Source organism: Miniopterus natalensis, chromosome 14, assembly GCF_054644295.1.
Source record: "Miniopterus natalensis isolate mMinNat1 chromosome 14, mMinNat1.hap1, whole genome shotgun sequence".
Taxonomy (NCBI): Eukaryota; Metazoa; Chordata; class Mammalia; order Chiroptera; family Miniopteridae; genus Miniopterus; species Miniopterus natalensis.
Genome location: NC_142094.1, coordinates 58051647 through 58067241, shown reverse-complemented (window position 1 = coordinate 58067241; position 15595 = coordinate 58051647). Strand labels below are relative to the sequence as shown.

The following is a 15595-nucleotide window of genomic DNA, read 5'->3' as shown; positions in this document are numbered from 1 at the left end:
GCTGCGTCACAGGATGGGAGGCTCGCAGGGCGGGTTCGCAGAGCCTGGGTGAGCGTGGGCGGCTGGCCCTGAGTCGTGGCTCTTCCCACGGCGTGAACTGCCTCCTTTCTTCAGGAAGGTGCCACGGGCACCCCAGGGGCAAGCTCACCGACTTCGTGCTCCCCGGGGTGGTCAGAGATCTCCACCGCGTACAGCTTCAGGCCCTGGTGGCTCTTGCCGATGTTGTAAGTCCTGGTGATGTTGGGGCACATTTCATTCACGACCTTCATCAGCTGGAAAACAAGACAGACCCGGCTCTAAGCAGCTCCGGCTACGCACTGAAGGGGGGGCCCCCCAGGAGACAGCCGCCTGCTCCCCTCCCACGGCCCCCGCGCCCCCACTCCCCTCAAGCCAGTGCTGTGCCCTCCGCCTGGAAGGTTCTCCGTGGGGCCCCCCTACCCTGCTCTCCCAGCACCCGTGGTTATGCAATTACCTCCCTCAGTTGTGGCATCGCCTCTCTCTAAAATATCAACTTTCCTTCATAATTGAATGAGCATCTGGGACGTAAGGCTGGGGAGACAGACGTTGCTGCCGCCCCCCGGAGCTCACAGTGCAGGAAGGTCACAGGACGGGGCCCCCGTCCCATCCTATGACCCGGCTGTCGGCTTATTTCAGCTGGAAACACCCTCCTTTTCTGCCAGTGGACCATCTGCAACCCTCAAGCTCTGAGACCAGACACACTAACCAAAGAAGAAAGTGGCCAGAGACGGCAGGACAGAGTCCTTTTCTGGAAGAAAATTCTGGGCCTCCTGGTCATTAATGGCTCGAGTTCCGGGAGGCCCTGAGCTTTCCCGTCCTCGCCCAGGGATATTTCTCCCTTCTGCCGCCGTTTCCCGTTGTTTGTTTGTTGCGAACGTCTCCGTCAATACCAGGGTGAACTGACATTGTTTCCCCGACGCAGGAAGGTTTCTACAGTAACCCAGCAGGCTCCACGCGGGAAACCGCAACGCGTGCTGGCGGCTTGCCCGTCCCCGGGAGCCAGGATCCAAGTGCAAATCCCTTCCCACCTGCACACCCTACAGGCCTGACGGATGCTCCGGCGGAGGCTGCTGGGCCCTGGACCCGAGGGCCACCCGACGTCATGGGTGGGGCTGCTCTGACCCTCTAACATCCACCAGGAATGGTGACAGCCGCCCGGGTGATGAAGCCCAGTCCCCGTCTCTTCTTATTGAGAAGCACCCAGTTCTGCATGGGGACGGCTGTTTAAAGATACCGGCTACCAGCCAGTCCACCTTAGAAATGCCCCCCCCTCCTGGGGACTCGGCAGCTCCAGCGAGTCTCTACAGTCAGTTCATTTTGAAATGCATTTAGATGTATTGCTTTTGACATTAATTGCACCGGGTTGGTATTTGTCTCATTTCTGGCCTTGGAGATGGCCTGAGACTCTCAGGGAGCAAAACCGAGTTAACACACAAAAGCTCCGTGAACTGGGGCGAGAGCCGAGGCGTCTCGACACCCGGGACGCAGAGCAGCGGGTGATTCACGGCCTCAAGTCCAAACACATCACCGTGATTTCTGAAAGAAGACAGCAGGCAGTTTCTGCAGCACGGCCCACCTCCGGGTCTGCGCTGACAGGCGTCTGGAAGCTCTGAGTCTCCAGTTAAGTGACGTGGAGACAGACCAGGCTTGTTGATGCCCTTGGATGAGCCACACTGGGGAGCCCTCTGGGCTCAGCCTAATTGCTCCGACCTTGGGAACGTCCCTGAGCTTGGACTGGAGGCTGGTTCCTTTGCTCAGCACCCAGGAGCCCTTGCTTTGGGCCATGTTAGCAGTTCCTCGGTGGAGCCTTGTCCCGTAAGTGTATTCATGAGGGCATTTCTCTGCTCTGTCTCTTCAAACTCATTCTTTGGTGTCTAAGGATTTCTCATTAGCAGGCACCTCCCTGCGCTTCCCAGCACCATGCGGGGGGATGAACCTGAACAGCACGGGGACCGTGCTTTCAGCCTGTCCCTAAAAATGCTTGGTCCCTTCTCCCTGCTGTCCCTGGATGCAAATGCCATCCATCACTCAGAATTTCTTGGTTTCTGCAACTAAGTTGGGGGGAGGGGGTCACCTGGGACTGTCTTTTCCTCCTCACAGTACAAAGTGCTCTGAGCGATAAGGGTACCCGCCAGGCCTGAAGCCAGGCTGTCCTTTAGAATCACAGGAGAGCTTTAAATAATTTCTATCCCCAGGCTGTTGGGCTAAAGGCTCTGCTTTAAGTGGCCGGACGGAGGCGAGGTTCCCTTCACTATAGGTAGCTTTCCAGTTTCCCCAGGTGATTCTAATAAGCAGCCAAGACGGAGAATCAGAGACTCTGACTAGCAAAGGGTGGGGCTCCGTATTCGCAGTGACTCGGTTTCCCCGTGGGTAACAAAAGGATAACAAGTCCCTGCCCTCAGGGGGGGGGGGGGCGGGAGGACCGGCCAGGTCAGTACAGGTGACGCAGGTGAATCAGCGCAGGTCTCCTTGAGGGCTCCCTGCTGCTACTATCATCAGCGTTATTCTGGGTCCTGTTTCCTCTCTGACTCTGCCCGTGACCGACTTCCATACATTAGTGAGTCACTCGAACACACAGAGATTCTCAAGAACCAGAGCATTAAATCAGAAAGGTCTGGGTTCGAATTCTGTTTCCACCATTTTTTCAGGCGAGGGAGCCTCTCTCCAGTCACCGAGCCCCAGGGGTGCCTTCTCACCTTCTCAGCCTCGAAACTACCCTCACTTAGTGTGGCTCCAGGAAACCAAAGTGAGCATTCAGAGTCTGTCCCTAACACGGCATCCTAATTTCTGAAAATAAAAACCCGGGTGCTCCCTCCTGGGCACGCGGCCCGTCGCTCTACGAACCCGGGCTTACCTGGCGCATCTCCTTGTAGTTGTGGTGCCTGAAGTCCAGGTCATCCGTGGTGGTCATCTCGCTCCGCCGGTGATAGTAGTTATTTGGATCTAGGGAGAGGAATACGGTTGTGAGTTCACTGGCATAGCCCTGTTACCCGTGTGGCTCCACTGGGCACCTGTTCTCATGGGGGAACACAGCCCGATCTCCAGCTTCTAGCATTCCCACAGAGGTGAGAGAGACAACTTTCTAGAAGCTTCTATGAGTCAGAATTACCCAGTGATGGAGAATGTGGGCCCAGAGCCAGGATGCCTGGGCTCAAATCTCTGCCAATGTCCCAGCCCGGGAACCACACAGCAAGGTCACAACCACAGCAGCTGCCAGTTTGGCCCAAGTTTCTGGAAGGGCAATTCTGGAGGCAGGGCCATGGCAGGTACCAGCAGCAGTAAGTCCAGATTCATGCCACCAAATGTGGTCCACTGACCAGCGCCTTGTGGCTGCGTGTTAAACCCAGCCCAGGCCTACTGAATCAGAATCCACATTTTTAAAAAAATATATTTGTATTTATTTCAGAGAGGGGAAGAGAGAGGGAGAGAGAAAGAAACATCAGTGTGAGAGAGAAACATCGATTGGCTGCTTCCCACATGCCCCCCGACCAGGGATCGAGCCTGAAACCCGGGCATGTGCCCTGACCAGGAATCAAACCGCTGACCTCTCAGTTAATGGGTCGACACTCAACCACTGAGCCATACTGGCCGGACAGAATCCACATTTTAAAAAAAACAGGTCACTCCACAGGCTGGGAAGTTTGAGGAGCACATGTTAGCACACTGAGCACTGCCGGCAGGGGCCAGGCACTCGATGCCAGCGCACACACGTGCGGTCACCTGAGCCAGCCCCGCCCCGTCCCCACAGCCGCAGGTCGTGGCTGCCATATGGAGCTGGCCAGAGTTCACGTGAAGACTGGCTTCCCCCTGGAAATGGAGGCCTCAGGCATTGAGCTGAAAACCACAGACAGACCCAACAATAAAAAGACAGTTTTTCATATTCACAAAAGGTTTGCCAGTAATAGTATTAGATACAAATGCCTGTCATTAAAGAAAATCACGTGGGAGGGCCAGCTGGCATTGAGTCCAGGAAAGAAAGCAAAAGCGATTCAGTTTTAGCCAAAAGTCGCTTCCCGCCCCCGCCCCCACCCCTGTCACTCTTCCAGGCTTTCCTGCTGGGACCCAGGCGGGCCCGCCCTCAGGCAAACCGCCTTTCCTCTGATCCCCAAGCCTCCCTTTCAAAGCGAAGGTGCAGCGTATTTTTCATATTAATTTACATGTGACTTACAGACCTGCTGTGTTCTGAGAGCTGTTCCACCCTCCCAAGTCCCAGGGACCTCCTTCCAAAACCCCTTAAAGCCCCCTTTGTATTCGAACGCAAGCTAGGCCTCCAAGGTTCCTAGAAGGGACTGAAAATCCCAGAGCTGGGTGTCCTCCCCGAGAGCTGGCTCGAGGCCGCGTCCTTCCAGCCTTAAGACAATCAATTTGCCAGCGGACGCGGGTACAAGTTTCAGAATTGTCTCGAAACCACAACTCTCTGCACCCACGTTTTGAACACATTCTTCCTTACTGGTCCATTTATCCTGATCTCTTCGAGTTTGGCCGGGAACCTATGGGGAGTCCCACACTCAGGTAAGGAGAGGAGCGGGGACCGCACCCAGTTGGTCCCGCAGGAGGGGGGGCTGTGCACAGCCTTTCCAGTGAGCTCTGCTGTGCTCAAAAAAACACTGGAGGTGTCCCCTTAGCCAAAGGAGCCTGAGCAAGGCTGTGTCACCTACCGGAGTCCTGTCTTGTCAACAGTCCAGGTCTGGGCTCAAATGAGTGACCAATCCCACAGGACGAGAGGGTGTCCACGCTGTGGGCTGACTTTGCAAATACAAGTAGAAAGTAGCAAAGCAAAGGGATGCATTTAAAAAGTCCTTGCAGCTGATGACCCCCTTCCTTCTCCCAACTGATACATACTGACGAGGGGCGGGGCTGGTTGAAACATTGTTACAGTTCAGCAACACAGGCGGTAGCCTTGCAAATAAAGTATTTTTTCAGTGGCTTCTGACTGGGAGGGAGTATGTTTTAGGAGAAAGGAGAGACGGTGCTTCAACTGGCACCGAGAGAGCCAGAAGAAGGAGCTGGGCACCGCCCTGGGGCAGCTCCTCCTCCACGTTTGGGGGAGAGAAATCTCCTTCCCCAGACCTCTGCGGGGCTCCTCGCAAGGTCCTTCGAGTCCTTGCAGAGGGGGACAGTGGCTCAGACGTGGTGTCCAGGAACGTGATGTGGAAGGAGAAGTCCCCAGAGAAATTGAAGTCACACATTCAGAACAGTAGCTGCTGAGCAGCCTGGGGGGCCCAAGCATCACTGTCCCCTGCCCAAAGGGCATTTCCCGTTTCTCAGGACCTGGACACAGTCCTGTCAATCCGTGAGGAAGCCGTGAGTGGTGCACGAGGCCCTTTGCAGAACCCGACGGTGCTGTTAGCAGTGGGAAAATACCTGTCAGCCACGGAGGCCGTGACCTTGAAGCCCACTACGTTTGTCCTAACCTGAGTTCTGTATTATTGAAATTTTATCTTAGGAAGCTCTCCCCAGCTTAGGATAAGTGTAGATCTTTTTTTTTTTTTTTAATGTTTTTACTGATTTTAGGGAGAGAGGAAGGGAGAAGGAGAGAGACAGAAACATTGATGAGCGAGAAACATCGATCGGCTGCCTCCCACACACCCAGAAGACAAATGGCCCTAAACATTTGAGGATGGAAAATAGAACCATCCTGGTCCACACTTGAAACCCACCCGGATGTCATACTGTGCGTCTGTCTTCGTGAGGCTTAAACTGCCTCCAGGACCTGCTTCACACACACACACCCCCCCCCCCAAGGATAACTTCACAGGGAAACGTCATTTCACGCGACTCTCACGGCTGCCCTGTGGCCTCTCCCAACAACAGGTGAACTCCTGCCTGCAGAGGGAACCATGACCTCGCTCTTGGGAGTAAGCAGACCACACGGAGGCTGTGCTCAGCGACACGGAGACAAGGCCCCTGGCCTGGCACAAAGGGGGCCTCGCCGACACCCGTCCGCATCTGTGCCTCCACATGCTGTGCGCTCGGAAAAGCCCAGCAGGCTCTGGATGGCAGCAGGCGGGACCTGGGACTGCAATTCTAGGAGAATCAGTCACAGAAGGAGGCCTGGGTCCCACAGCAGGCGGGCCTCCAACATTCTCCCTGGAGCGGCCTTGAAAACGCACGGTGCCCTGAACCTGCGACCCTACTTTTCATAATCAAATTCAAGCAACAGTCCTCTAGCTGAACGGTCCTACGATTCACACAACAATCCCAGACATGCACAATGACAGAGACAATGGTGTTCACTGCGGGGTCCTTTCTAGAATCAAAATATCACAACAACTGAACCCCCAACTCTAAAAGGCAAATCCAAAATGGGAGGTTCTGTCCGTGAACCAGGATAAAAGCATCCACAGGACAGATGGTCTCTCACAGTTCTCATGACATGAAGAAAGTTTTGCAATTAGTAAGTACAAATATATAAGGGTGTGTGGTGAGTGGGTGGGTAGACAGACCCATCTTTTCATCAGCACTGAGGCTGTGTTCTGAAAACGCACAGTTGGCGGAGCAAGATCGGGGATATTATGGGAACGAGACATGAGGAATCAGTGGCAGTAAATCAAGGTCACGGTGGGGGTGGGACACCTGCCAAGAGCGCGTCAGGGATCCAGCGGCGCCTGAGGACACGGGGCTGGTGGCGCCCTCCCCGGGCAGGGCCGGAGGGACTGGGAAACCGGAGGGAGGGAAGCCTGGCCTCACTGTTCCTTGTTCCCTGGGCCTGTCTGTGGGTGGACAGGCACCTGCGAATCCCCACAGGTCCTAGTGACGGGCCGTAGGGATGCCTGGGGGCCAGTGTCCTGGAGATGCCTGGTCAGGATGGAGAGGCCGCCGCCCACAGGCTCCATGTGGGCACAAACACACACGCCCTGGAAGCCGGGTCGAGCCGGCCGGGGCCAGGCCAGATCAGCCACCCACGGGGGACACCAGCACCATCCAGGCGGCCTGTGTGAATGCGTGTCTTCCTGCCACCCGAGGTCACAGCCGGACCCATCATGTGAAAACAGGGCAGAGGTAACACAGCCGCCGGGAGGGCACATTCGCCCAAGGAGACGGGCACCCGAGTGAGGCTACTTAAACAGAAGGACACTGTGGGCGAGGTCAAGTTTAACACTAACCCCTAGGGCCCCTCTACCCGGTGCACCCAGGGACGTGAACTGGGTTCCTGCGGGCGGTGGCAGCGCCGAGAGAATCTTCAACCTTGACATATGCGGCGCCCTCAAACGCCCGGGCGAGGCATGGCTGGCACCTCACCGCGCGGCCCGGCGCTCCCGGTGTTTCTGAGGGGGACGACGGGAGGTTCCTGTTTATTTGCTTTTTGCTTACCCGTGTTCCCTAAATGTTTCTCTTGAGAAGAACCCCACTTGGTTTACTTCCCTTCGCCTCGGCCGGGCGCCCGCGGGCGGCGGGACAGGCTCACCTGGCAGCGGGCAGCCCAGGACCTCCAGCCTCAGGCAGATGCTCCCGTTGTCGAACCAGGACTGCGGGTTGATGCGGATGTAGCGGGCCACCATGGGCACCGGCAGCTCGTTGAGGACAGGGATCTCCTTTTCACTGTTTCCTTCGAATATCTACTTGCACGCAAGAGGAAAGGGAGACTCTTTCAGAGCTTGATTATCAAGAGACAAAAGAGAGTAACTCACCCATCGCACAGGTCCCATTGAGGGTTCCAGGTGCGTGCTGGGCAGCGAGGGGAAGAAGACCCCCTCAGGCCAGGACCTGCCCTCGGAGGCCCCATCGTGGGGGTGGGGGAGGGGAATACTTAGCTGTCACAGCTGAAACCGCTTAGAGCCACGGCCAAGGGACAGCCACAGAGCTCTGGGTTTCCAGAAGGAAAGGACCAGGAGAAGCTCCGGGGAGGAGGTGCCTCGTGAACTGGCCTCGAAGGCAGACCTGCAGGTGTGTGGGGCTGGGAGGGGTTCCAGAGAAAAGGGGCAGCAACAGCGGGAGGGGCCCAGGCGGGACACAGAGGGAGCAGACGGGCTGACTTTCCTGGGACACAGGAGTGTGTTGGGGGAAAGAGTGGGAAAGAAGGTTGGGAACGGAGGCGACGGTGAGATTGCGCAGGACACTGGGCACCACGTCAGGAACAAGTGCCCGAGAACCGAGGAAGAGGGGACAGGATCAGAACTGGCCAACCTGGAGCAAATCTCGGGGCTGAACGATCGGGGTCACTAAAGCAAGTCAGGGAACGCTCTCAATTGAATAGTTGTGAGGGGCCCCCATTACCCAGGGGCCACACGACTTCCAGGGCGGACCTGTGACCTGTGGGAGAGACTGCGCCCCAGCAGCTCTGAATTCTGCATGAGCTCTAAACGTGGGCCCCTTGGTGCTGGGCCCCGGGGCGTGGGGGGGGGCCCAGACTGCGGTCGGTTTGAGCTGTCATAAAATCAGCAAACACCAGGTGCGGACAGGGTGGGCACACACCGCTGCCGATGCGGAGCCCGCACAGCCAGGCACCGGCTGAGGGGGAGGAACACTCACCATGTCCCCAGATCCGTTCTTCACGGTGACCCACGTATGGCTGTCGTTGCTCACCATGACCTTATAGGAGGTCACCCAGTCGCTCCTGAGAGGCAATGAAACGTCATTGGGGCTACACCCTTTAAAATGTTCACCTCTGCCAAGCAGAAGGACGGCGGTGAGCAGAGGGGGCGTAAATAAACAAAAGTTTTTCCATGGACTACTCTTCTAATTAAACGTTACGCCGCCCCTGCTACAACAACACTGCTATTTCGGTATTCAGACCAAAATCCTCATCGTGTTCTGCCAGACCCTTGCTCACCTCTTGTTTCCCGGCTCTTTCTTTCAATTCCTGATTCTGACGACACTCTCTCTTGCCTCAGGGACCTTGCACATGCCGTTCCTTCATTCCGTCTGGACTCCCCCTCCTCTCCCACTCCCCGTCTGCCTCTAACCTATTCAGACCTCAAACGTCCTCAGGTAGGGTCCTGATCCTCCAGCTTAACCCTCTGGGCCTTCTTAATGGTGATGATTGGGCGCAGCCATGAAGAAATAAAGTGTTAATTAATTAAACCTTAATTAGAATTAAGAAGGTTGATAATCCAGGGGGATGGAAGAGATATCTGCCCATCAGTAAGGCTGAGGGAGGAAGAGTTGTGTCTGGAAGTTTTCTGCACGTGATGTGAGTGCTGCTCCCAACCCTGTAGTTACAATGTAACAAGTATCATGCCAGCCGCTGGGAACGCGAAGGTCAATTAGATACAATCTCTCCATTGAAGGTCAATTAGATACAATCTCTCCATTGAAGGTCAATTAGATACAATCTCTCCATCGAAGGTCAATTAGATACAATCCATCGAAGGTAAGTTATATACAATCTCTCCATCGAATGTAAATTATATAAAATCTCTCCATCGAAGGTCAATTATATACAATCTCTCCATCGCTTCACGTGTTAATGAGAAAGAGAGAAAGCTGGACCCTGCAGGGCAATGGGGTTAAGAGCTGCGCTGGGGCAGGTGCGGGAGTTACCTGAGGACAGAGGACCTGTGTGGCTGGGGGCAGGGCGGGTGCTGAGCGCAGCCCACCCCAGGTCTCACGTAAGAGCCGCTCCCCGGCATCTTTCTTTCTCGACAGGCGCCCATTGTTGCGAGAGAGCCGGCTGCAAAGATCCGGGCTCTAAAGTCCCCGTTGCCTGGTCTCCTAATCCTCGGGGAAGGTTTGAAATTCGCAGCCCTCTGTGGCTTTTTTCCATTTCCCTCCGAATGATTCTTTCCACATCACAAAAGCACCTTGACATTTAATTCTCTGTGACTGGAGATTTCAACTCAAAGCAATGCGGCCCCAGAAGTTTCTGTGTCAAAGGCTTTCTGCGGGGAGACTGAGCTGACTCCAGCCAGCTCCCCAGTCAACACAGAAACAAAAAGCAAACCCACCACGGCCCTGCCCCGGGGGCGACACCACACTTCTTTCCATCCAGCCTTCCCTCACACTAGGAACAGAGAAGGGGGACCGCAAAGGGAAAAACTGGGACACACTCAGATATTTTAGTACCTGATGTAAATTTGGTTTAAATCAAAACCAAGAATGTCCACCATCAACAAAACTGCAGACTGAATGCTCACAGAGCCAGATGCCCGCAGTGTAACTAGACCCCGGTTACTCTAAAGCAAACAAGGTTTCAGACCATCGCAGGCTCGCAAGCGAGCAAAGGAAATCTCCAAAGGAAAAAAAAACAGGAGCCGTGAGCTGGAAAGATAAACAATAAAGAAATAAAAAGGATAGTGTTGCCTTAGGGGGAAATGCACATAGCAGTGCAGGGTTCAAAACGTTAAGCCTCCGATGACAAAAGGCAGGGAAGTTGAACCAGGGACATTTTCCTGGACCTGCGAAAGGGGCTGAAATGGGTTCAGAAGACCAGTGTCCACTTGGCTCCCGGGGAAGCACACGCACGAGTCCTCTCTAGAGACGAGAGTCTTCCACGGAGGCTCTCAGAGGTTTCACGAAGCTCAATCACATAGGAACTCACAATTTTAAAAAATCACTAAACACATAAGAAAATGCTCTCCATGACAAAGAAGTGGCAGAAACAAAGGCAACAAGCTCAGATCCCGAAGATCTTCAGTGTCTACAGAGAAAACTGAAAAGAAACTAGAAATATCATTAGACTTGATAAAAGAGTTCGACACAATGACTGGACGTGAGCCTACGATACAAAAATCGATCCTAGTTCTGTACATACCAGCCGTCAAAAAGGTCCTTAGAATCAAATGAGCAAAATTTGTGCATGATGTTTATGGAGAAAACCTTATTGGAAGGCACTTTAGAAGACATAAATAAGTGGAGATCTATACCATGTTCATTAATAGAAGAACATTATAAACACGTTGATTCTCACACACACAAAAATCCCAATGGCATGTCAAAGAAAACTGATAAACTTATACTAAAATTTGTATGAAAGAAAATAATCGCAATAGTCTATGAGAAGAAACGGGGGACAGGGGGTGGGGGGGACTGCCCTATTAGACATTAGAACTTATTTTAAAGCTTTATAATTAAGATACTGTGATATAATAGACAAATTTATAACTGAAACAAAATTGAGAGCCCGGAAACAGACCCAGGCACATCCATGAACTCGATAGAGATGTCTTCATATCAATGGGAAATAAATGAACTATTACATAAATGGTTTCAAGGCTGGATAGTAATATAAAAAGAAACTGAAACTGGACCCTATATTGCACAACTTTCCCAAAACTCATTCCTGAACGGATCAACTACTTAAATACAAAAGGTAAAACTTAAAACCTTAAGCTGGGAGAATATATTTTGAGCACATTTAGTTAACCAATGGATTACTACTCAGAAAATATTTTTAAAATATATTTTTCTTGATATTAGAGAGAAAGGGAGAGGGAGAGAGAGAGAGAAACATCGATCGGTCACCTCCCACACGCACCCCGACCATGCACCAGGACCGGGACCGAGCCCACAACCTGGGTCTGTGCCCTGACTGGGAACTGAACCGGTGACCCTTGGGTGCGACGCTCAACCAACCGAGCCACACCAGCCAGGGCTGTTACAGCCACTCTTTTGATTCCATCAGATGCTACACGGGAAAGATGAACCATTTCTCTGAACGCTGTGCAGTAGGCCCCCGACCAGGTGCTGCACTCATTTCCTGGGAAGGGCTGAGTGTGACGATGCTTCGTTCATCTCAATACATTTTAAGAAAAACAAAATCTCCGCCCTTCTCATTTCTTTTATACACACAACTTTTTCTTTCTTCCAAAGAACTATACTAACATTTCTAATAATAATTCACACGGCGCTTCAGTTTACAAAATGCCCCCCAAACAGGTTCTTCCGCTCGGGAGAACTAGCCCCGGCGTCCTTAGGGCCGTGGCTGCCAGCTGGTGGGCCGGAGGCACGCGGGGCTCGCGGCTCTGTCTCCCCGCCTGGGTGCTCCGGCCCCCTCCCGCCGTCTTCTATTACTCCTCTTTCCGCAGCCTCTGGGTACAGACTTTCCGTATCCCCGGGTCAGTCACAACACCTGGGGTCCTTAAATGCCCTAAGCCCCTGAAAACTCTGTCTTGCTTTCCCCTCCTCTCTAGTAAATTGCCGGTGACATTTAGCCCGTCCTCACAATAGTTTTGCACACAGCAAATGGAGAATTGCCATCTTGTTTCGAGTTGCTTAGAGTGGAGTTTCCTGACCTCAGCCCTGTTGGCATTTGGGGCTGAATAGCTCTTTGCTGTGCGAGTCTGTCCTGGGCATTTCAGGCTGTTTAGCGGCATCCTGGCCTCTACCCACTAGACGCCCCATCCTAAGCCCCCCCCCCCCCCCCGGTCGTAACAACAGAAATATCTTTGGACATTGATAGGCATCCCCTGTGGGCGGCAAAATCACCCCAGAACCACTGCTGTACGTGAGGTCTCTCGCCAGTCAAGTCCGTTTGGACGCACTGCCGGGGCCAGCTGGCATCCCGCGGTGCCGTGGACAGACTCGGGTGGGGGAGCGGGCGCCGGAAGAGCACAGCAGGCCTTGGGCTGGACTCGGAAGGGTTTCCAGGAGTCTCCAGTGGCCAGTCCGATGATCCACGTGCTCCTGCCAACTGGGCTCACGATGGACAAAGCCCAAGGTGCACCTCCCCTGGCACGCAGCTCCCGACACCATGGGAAGGAGCTACGTGTTTTGAGAAACACCAGGAGATGCAGCTGCGGTAAGTGGACCGTGAAGGCCAACGCTGACGTGTCAGATGGGGAGGAATGTCCTCAGTGTTTATCTGAACCCTAAAGTCCGCTCTGGGAGAGAGGCTGGTGTGTCGGGGAGGGCAGAGCGGCTGGCTTCTGTGGCTGTGGTTTTCTGGCCAAGCCCTAAGCTTCCCACTCACGGCAGGAAATTAGGGAACAGAATTAGTGGGAGGCACCAAGAAAACCAAGCAAACCATTAAAAAGAAGAGATTATTACCTCCAGTAAGGGCAAAAAAGTTGCACAGGAAAGGAAATAAATTATAGTAGCCCTGGCCAGGTGGCTCGGCTGGTTGGAGTGTCGTCCTGGACACCACAAGGCTGCGGGTTCAATTCCCAGTCAGGGCACATACCTAGGTTGTGGGTTCAAAATCCGGTCGGGGCATGTATGGGAGGCAACTGATCGATATTTCTCTCTCTCTTTCTCTCTCTCTAAAAATCATTAAATATATCCTCGGGGGGGAATAAGTAATAAAATAAAATAACAAAATTATAGTATACCATGGGATGCAACTATAAATCATGGCTCAACAATAACTGTGATGCAAAAAGTAAATACTGTTTACCTAAAATGGATACTATAACTCCTTTGGGATTTAAATTCTCACCTTTATAGTTGGAAGTCAACAGATAGCAACTAATTAACAAGAATCAAGAAACAGTACTCAAAGTATTTTGTTCAGAAATACAGGGATTAAGAAAAATAAAGTAGAAGAAATTGCTGACGGGTTTGTGGTAACTGCCATGGGACCCACGTCTGGGGACCGAGGGGTGCAGGATGGGCGCAACCATCCTTAATTGTAAGTAGTGCTATTTGACTTTCAAAACTATGCACGATCTGCTCATTTTAAAAAATAAACCCCACCTTCCTCTCTTTCTCGTTTCTGCTTCGCTGCTCTGGCACGTCCTTAATTTTTCAACCCAATTCAGGGTCATTTTCTTGCAACACATGCAAGATTTGAGGCCAATTTATACCTCGGTTATAAATTTAAAGCAGGATTTGAAAGCAGGGTTTCTTTCCCCCTTTTCTCTTAAGACCACATTTCACTGTTGCTCTGGAGAGAGAGTCGGCGGAACTCGTTGGAGCGAAGCTGGAAAGCGCTTTGCTTTCTCACTTCCTGCCGCCCGCCTTGTGCCCGGCGCCTCGCCAGCTGGCTGCCCGCGGCCGCGCTCAGGTTGCTTTTCAGATGGGCGTTAAGCAAACACTGGAGACCACAAGGTTGCTTAAAAAGAAGAAAAATAACGGATTCTATGAAACTTTGCAAAGGTTTTTAACTTTTAAAAATGCTCAGGAAAACCATGGGCTCAGCTACTCCGCCGACCTGGACTGAAGGGAGCAGAGCACGTAGGTGCTTCCTACAAGGCGTGAAAGGTGGCATCGGGCGAGCACAGCCCACGCAGGGGACCTGTGGGTCCTCAGGCCTGGCTGGACTTCAGGGGAGCGGGCAGGGCAGCTGCGGACAATTCCCGGGGCTGGGTGGCCTCCTGGGGGCCGACGGACTCCCTCTGCCGCGTCCAAACCCCGCCACCTCTGGCCCGTGCAGTGACCGGCTGACCCCTGACCTCCAGGGACGTAGGGAACAAAGTTACCGCGTACAATGTGCGTAGGACTCACGAACTCAGCCCGCGGTCCCATTTTCATCACGACCATAAGGAAACGTGACATCTCCCAGCGCTGAAGGCCCCGGGCATCGGGGACTCGGGCACTCGCCTGGCTGCCGTCCTGCCTGAAGGGATCCGGCCGAGCACCCAGAGCCGTCGAGCCTTTTCCTACCCGAACGTCTCCTTTACTCGCGAGTAAAAACGACCAAATGTGATTTGGAGATTTCTGCCGAGACGGGAATTTCTGCCAGAAATTCCAGCAAGACCAGAAGCTTCAGGGTGAGACACAATGAGGACACATTCATGTTCGGGGCCCACGCGGTGCCCTGGCCGCGACTCAGAACGGACTTCGGAGCGTGGAGGCCCCACTGGCCGGACTTCACGTCGGCCTCCCCCGCCTGCCCTCTGTGGTCAACCACTCGGGGCGAGCCAGTCCCCTGCAACGGGTCATCCGAAACACGTTTTCGGGAAAAAATTTGGACTTATTGCAAAGTTCCTATGGAAAAAGAAAATGGCAAGAATACCCAGGAAAGCTCGGAAAAGGTTCCTGAGGAGGAGCTAGGCCCGTAGGTGGCGGCCGACAGGCTGTAACGGCAGCGGGGATCCGGCTCGCGAGCACAGAGCGACGGACGGAGCAGCCGGCCCAGGAGCTCCCCCCGCGACAGGCAGGGATGCAGAGAATCGTGGCGAGGGCCCGTGAGTCCCCTCCGATGCTGTAACCAACCACCACAGGCTCGGCAGCGGAGAAACAACGGAAATTTACTCCCACAGTCCTGGGGGCTGGAGGCCTGAGGCCAGCGTCCAGTGTGGCCGGGCAGAGCCCTTTTCCGGGCTGCAGACTCCTCACTGGGCCCTCACAGGGTGGAGGGGGACGGAGCTCTGAGGGGCCCCTTCATAAGGGCACTAATCCCATCAGGAAGACTCCACCCTCACGACCCAACCGCCTCCCAAAGGTTCCAGCCCCAAATACCATGACATCGGGGTTAGGATCCAGCGTACGGATTTTGGAAGGACACAGGCATTCGTACCACAGCAGGTGGGCAAAATATGGATCATATCATAAGTAACGTTGGGACGTCTTGGTGGCCACTGGAGGGTAAAAAGAGTGACCTATTCCATGCACCGTACACCAGAATCCACCCCACAAGCTTCCAAGATTTCGATGTAAACACTGAAATCATAGTTCTAGAGGAAAATATGGGGAAAATCTCTTCAATCTTAAGAAGAGGCGGGGCCTTTCTAAGTGTGACATAAACCTTAAAAGACGA

General features: G+C 53.6%; 1 protein-coding gene across 2 annotated transcripts in view; it reads right to left on the bottom strand.

Moving 5' to 3' along the window:
• The window catches only part of CPXM2 (carboxypeptidase X, M14 family member 2), a 48339-nt gene that overhangs the window by 11529 nt on the left and 21215 nt on the right, over positions 1-15595 (bottom strand). For both annotated transcript variants that reach the window (XM_016207120.2, XM_016207122.2), the window contains exons 5-8: positions 8491-8575; positions 7427-7577; positions 2873-2961; positions 149-272 (exon numbers count right to left, since the gene is read on the bottom strand). In XM_016207120.2, coding sequence (XP_016062606.2) covers positions 149-272; positions 2873-2961; positions 7427-7577; positions 8491-8575 — 449 coding nt within the window. The remainder of the gene's footprint in view (positions 1-148; positions 273-2872; positions 2962-7426; positions 7578-8490; positions 8576-15595) is intronic.